This window comes from Bos grunniens, chromosome 17 (genome assembly GCF_055505025.1).
Source record: "Bos grunniens cultivar Pamir isolate PY7600 chromosome 17, Bosgru_T2T1.0, whole genome shotgun sequence".
Lineage (NCBI taxonomy): Eukaryota > Metazoa > Chordata > Mammalia > Artiodactyla > Bovidae > Bos > Bos grunniens.
In genome coordinates this window covers 68985030-68990704 of record NC_141181.1, presented here as the reverse complement: position 1 = coordinate 68990704, position 5675 = coordinate 68985030, and the positions used below count along the sequence as shown (strand labels likewise).

Genomic DNA, 5675 nt, shown 5'->3' with positions numbered 1-5675 from the left:
CCATGATGTCTTTTCTTCATCTACAAGGAAATTTGGCAGGTGACCCCTCAGGCAAGGTCAGCTTCTCAGGTCCACCTGGCTCATCTGTCCCACTGGTAGGTATTGTGTTTCCTGAGATACTGTTGGGGAGGGCCTCCCACTAGGGCAGAAGGAACTGCACTGCATAACCAGGGGTTCGGTTTCTACCTTAAGTAGAACGTACTGAACCCCATCTGTACGATTCATACCAGGAGTAGAAAATACTTGAAGCTGTCAAATGCTGCATTAGATTTGCCTTGGTCAAAAAATGGGGGGAAAGGGCAGGTTAAGATGGGGTTAATGCCCTCTCCGACTTGCTGCCCTCGCTATTGTGGGATGTTCTACTGTAACTATGACAGTAGTTAAGAATCCAGGTTGCTGCTGCTGCTGCTAAGTCGCTTAAGTCGTGTCCGACTCTATGCGACCCCCATAGACGGCAGCCCACCAGGCTCCCCCGTCCCTGGGATTCTCCAGGCAAGAACACTGGAGTGGGTTGCCATTCCTTTCTCCAACGCGTGAAAGTGAAGTCGCTCAGTCGTGTCCGACTCTTAGCGACCCCATGAACTGCAGCCTACCAGGCTCCTCCATCCATGGGATTTTCCAGGCAAGAGTACTGGAGTGGGGTGCCATTGCCTTCTCCGAAGAATCCAAGTTAGGGAAGCAAATTCACAAATGTTCAGATCATGGCACTACTACATTCTTGTGTTATCTTGGGCACACGACAAATTCATTTGACAGATACTTGGCAGAGCGCCTACTAGTTGCTGGGCATTGTTTTAGGCGCTGGGGACAGGATGAACGAGCCCTTATTTGAATTAAAAAAGTTCAAAGTGCAGGTCTGCCCTTAGAGCCTCGGTTTCCTGGTTTCAGTGGATAACGTGAGGCGGATAGCCGGCTGGGACCCGCCCAGACAACCCAGTTGCCGCCACCACGTTGTCCCCTTACAGCCCAGCAGCCGCCTGCACCGCCCGCCGGCGGTGTAGGGATCCTTCGCGCTCCGCTTCCGGCCTCCGCAGAAGACTTCCGGTCGGCCGCTCCTTCCTTCTGCTTCTCTATGGTGCTCAAGCCACAGAGTCCCGACGCCGGAAGTCGCACGCTCTCCGGGACGCGTCCGGGCGCCGTGTGGTGAGGAGGGGGCCGGGGCGGGGTGGGGCCAGGCGCGCTGGAACTGGGGAGTGGGCCGCGCGAGGACGTGCCCGGGCTCGGGTCTAACCCTGGTTCTCCGCCGTCATTCCCAGGGGACCCGGGCCGCTCGGCGCCGCGGTCTCAGTTTCCTCCTGTAGAGAATGTTGGCCGCAGCATCGTCAGGCCCCACAGTGCAGCCTCTAGAAAACGACCCCGAAGGTGGTGGTGGTAGCAGCTCACTTGTATTGTGCGCGTGCCTGTGCCAAGCACTCTTGACTGTGCTGTCAAAGTCAGGATTTCCCACACTTAACGCCGTTCGGGCCCCTTCTCTGTGGAAAATTAACTTATTTTTAACTGAGTCATTTTTTAAATTTAAATTTACTTTGAAAGAAAAATTTTAATCTCTATCACAAATAGAACACTTCTTTCACTGTCCTATGCAGGATGTAATGATAAAAAAAGATTAATCTATTGAACATGAAAAAGTTAGTGACTGTGATTAGATTTCAGGTATCTAAGGAGCTGAGATAGAGTCCTTTCTTTAATAAAGGGACATTGGCATTTGTAGATGTTAAAGGCCAACCAAAGAAATGAGACGTTCTCTGTGAGGCAGCTAGAAGTTTCTAAAGAGAACTGACAGGAATTAACTTTCTCCATAGGTATTCAACATTATTAACCACTCGGGTACCATCTGAAGCCCAGCTCCCAGATCATCTTCACTCCCTTCCCCAGTGCAACGCCTCCTGCTTTAATGTCCACTACCACCCTGGAGGTAGGGACTGCTGTTCTCATTTGATCTATGAGGAAACAGATGCAGAGAAAAAGGAAGTGACTTGTCCCAGAACTCACAGTCATGAGATAGAGGAGTTGAGACTCAACTTGGGGCTTCTGTGACCGGACTCTCGGGAGACTTGGCTCCCTCATTAAGTGTTGGTGACAGATTTACTGGGATTGGGGGGATAGGGCTTCCCACCTCAGGGGTCTCTGGTGACAGTCGATAGAGGTAGCAGAGTGAGGATGCTTTGTGCTAGAGCCCCATGAAATGTCCGTTCCGTTCTTTTAAATTTTCAAGCCAACCAGGGAGTTGAGGGCATCACCAGATGACACGGTAGCAAGACAACAAGACACAATAATGTAGTTACCCAGAGCACTGCTGTGGCGTGGGGTGGATCCAAGCTTTAGCATACTAGCTGTGTGATCTTGGGCAAGTCATTCACCTTCCTGACCCTCAGTGTTCTCACCTGTAAGTGAGATGCTTGTTCGTGTCTGAGAGAATGGCACTTGTTCGTCTCTCAGAGAATCCTTGTTTTAAGAACCACATGAGAACATACCCTTAAAGTGCTTAGCTGAAGGTCCAGAGCACAATGATCAGTCAGTAGTACTGGGAAGAGGCTTATGTGCCTGGCTGAGGAGTTTGGTCAGTGGGGTGGCAATGAGGAAGACGAGTTCATTTTGAACAGACTGAGGGATGATTCCCCCTTTTACAGAGCTTTAGAGGGTTGATGACTTTTCTTGATTTACCGAGAGTATAAGCGGCCAGAACTGCTAGACAGACTTCAGTATTCTGACTCCAGGAAAATCTCCAATTACAACTCCAGAAAAGCTTGAAAGCTTTCTCTTAACAGGTCTCTGCTGTTCCCTCCTGACTTCACCAAACAACCATGTCATCAGAGTCAAGCAAAAAACGAAAGCCCAAAGTGATCCGAAGTGATGGAGCTCCAGCCGAAGGGAAGCGTACTCGTTCTGACACTGAGCAGGTGAGATCAGCCGGGGCTGCTGTACTGCTGAGAAATTTGCAACTTGGGGCCAAGCACCTGGCTGTGGGTTTGCAGCAGCTGAGGGTCATGGGCACAACCTCCCAGGTGGCCTCTGCTTGACCATGTGCCTGGAATTCTGTTGGCTCTTCAAGACTTAAGTATCCATGTCAGATTTGGCTGCAGTATCCCAACAATCAACAAGCCTATATAAGACATGATTAGTGGTTGGACAGAGAATGAATATTCTAGTATAGTGTGCGTCTCCAGCTTTCCTAATGGTCAGATGAAGACAGTCCATCCACAGCATGCCCCTAAGGCTTGGGAGATGTGCAGTCCTAGTCTGTTCCTGAGATGGTACCAGAACCATGTCCCCAAAGAACCTCTTTTATGGCCTGAGTGCTCTTGTGGTCAGCAAGGTTCTTCTTTTGCTGTTTCTCTATCCTTGAATCTGTCAAGCTGATTTATGACTTAACTAATTTTTTCTTTTCCATTATGATTTATTACAGGATGTTAAATATAGTTTCCTGTGCTATACAGTAGCACCTTGTTGTTTCATCATTCTGTGTATAATAGTTTGTATCTGCTAATCCCAATCCATCTTTCGCTGTGGCAACACAAATGTGTTCTCTGTGTCTGTGAATTGTAAGTTCTTTTGTCTCATATTTTAGATTCCATACATAAGTGATATCATATGGTACTTGTCATTTTCTGACCTACTTCATTGGGCATAACAATCTCTAGGTCCATTCTGGTTGCTGCCGATCTACATTCTTTCTTAAGCTAGGTATTGTTCCATTGTGTGTAAGTATATGTATGTGTGTATATGTATGCATGCATGCTCACTTAGTCATGGCCAACTCTTTGCAACCATAGACTATATCCCGCCAGGCTCCTCTGTCCATGGGATTCTCCAGGCAAAAATACTGGAGTGGGTAGCCATTCCCTCTCCAAGGGATCTTCCCAGGTCTCCTGAATTACAGGGAGATTCTTTACTGTCTGAGCCACCAGGGAAGCCAGTGTATATGTGTATGTATGTATATATGTGTGTGTATGTGTATATAAACACACCCCACATCTTCTTTATCCATTCATCTGTTGAGGGACTCTTAGGTTGCCTCCATGTCTTGACTATTGTAAATAGTGCTGCTGTGAACATTAGTTCACAAAACTAGTTAAGAGTTTTGTCCCAATACATGCCCAGAAGTAGGGTTGCTGGATCATATGACAACCCTATTTTTAGTTTTCTGAGGAACCTCCATACTGTTTTCCATAGTGGCTGCACTAGATTACGTTCCATCAACAGTATAGGAGGAGTCACTTTTCTCCACACTCTGGCATCTCTTATTTGTAGACCTTTTAAGGATGTCTGTTACGACCCATGTGAGGTATGCCTCATTGTAGTTTTCATATGCATTTTTCTAATAATTAGCAGTGTTGAGCATCTTTTCACGTGCCTGTTGACCATCTGTATGTCTTCTTTGGAGAAATATCTGTGCAAGTCTTCTGCCCAGTTTTTGATTGGGTCTTTTGTTGTTGTTACTGAGTTGTATGAACTAATATATATTTTGGAAACTAAGCCTTTGTTGATTGCAATGTTTGCAAATATTTTCTCCCAGTCCATAAGTTCTGTGACTTAACTATATTGATTGATTGTGGGTTTTTTTTTAAACTAGAGTAAAACATACCAGCTTCAGTTTAAATAGAAGATGATGCTTTCTTCAGATTTAGGAAATTAAAATAAAGAACTTTTAGAGACACCAAGGGAATATTTCATGCAAAGATGGGGTCAATAAAGGACAGAAATGCTATGGACCTAATAAAAGCGGAAGATATTAAGAAGAGGTGGCAAGAATACACAGAAGAACTGTACAAAAAGTATCTTCACAACCAAGATAATCACGATGATGTGGTCACTTACCTAGAGCCAGACATCCTGGAATGTGAAGTCAAGTGGGCCTTAGAAAGCATCACTATGAACAAAGCTAGTGGAGGTGATGGAATTCCAGTTGAGCTATTTCAAATCCTGGAAGATGATGCTGTGAAAGTGCTGCACTCAGTATGCCAGCAAATATGGAAAACTCAGCAGTGGCCACAGGACTAGAAAAGGTCAGTTTTCATTCCACTCCCAAAAAAAGGCAGTGCCAAAGAATGCTCAAACTACTGCACAATTGCACTCATCTCACATGCTAGTAAAGTAATGCTCAAAATTCTCCAAGCCAGGCTTCAGTAACATGTGAACCGTGAACTTCCTGATGTTCCAGCTGGTTTTAGAAAAGGCAGAGGAACAAAGGCAGAGATCAAATTGCCAACATCTGCTGGATCATGGAAAAAGCAAGAGAGTTCCAGAAAAACATCTATTTCTGCTTTATTGACTATTCCAAAGCCTTTGACTGTGTGGATCACAATAAACTGTGGAAAATTCTGAAAGAGATGGGAATACCAGACCTCCTGACCTGCCTCTTGAGAAATCTGTATGCAGGTCAGGAAGCAACAGTTTGAACTGGACACGGAACAACAGACTGGTTCCGAATAGGAAAAGGAGTACGTCAAGGCTGTATATTATCACCCTGCTTATTTAACTTATATGCAGAGTACATCATGAGAAACGCTGGACTGGAAGAAACACAAGCTGGAATCAAGATTGATTTTGATATTCCGGGAGAAATATCAATAACCTCAGACATGCAGATGACACCACCCTTATGGCAGAAAGTGAAGAGGAACTCAAAAGCCCCTTGATGAAAGTGAAAGAGGAGAGTGAAAAAGTTGGCTTAA

At 45.7% G+C, this 5675-nt stretch overlaps 1 protein-coding gene across 16 annotated transcripts in view; it reads left to right on the top strand.

Moving 5' to 3' along the window:
• The first annotated feature begins 1096 nt into the window (after positions 1-1096).
• THOC5 (THO complex subunit 5) overlaps positions 1097-5675 on the top strand; it is a 30701-nt gene continuing 26122 nt past the window's right edge. For 10 of the 16 annotated variants that reach the window (XR_015144746.1, XR_015144744.1, XR_015144745.1 and 7 more), the window contains exons 1-3: positions 1097-1143; positions 1803-1915; positions 2769-2900. Coding sequence is in view for 12 of the 16 variants with exons in the window: in XM_086348608.1 (XP_086204734.1) it covers positions 2805-2900 (96 nt within the window). In the remaining 4 variants the exon portion in view is untranslated. The remainder of the gene's footprint in view (positions 1144-1802; positions 1916-2768; positions 2901-5675) is intronic. The other 6 variants (XM_086348609.1, XM_086348605.1, XM_086348600.1 and 3 more) reach the window with 1 other exon arrangement.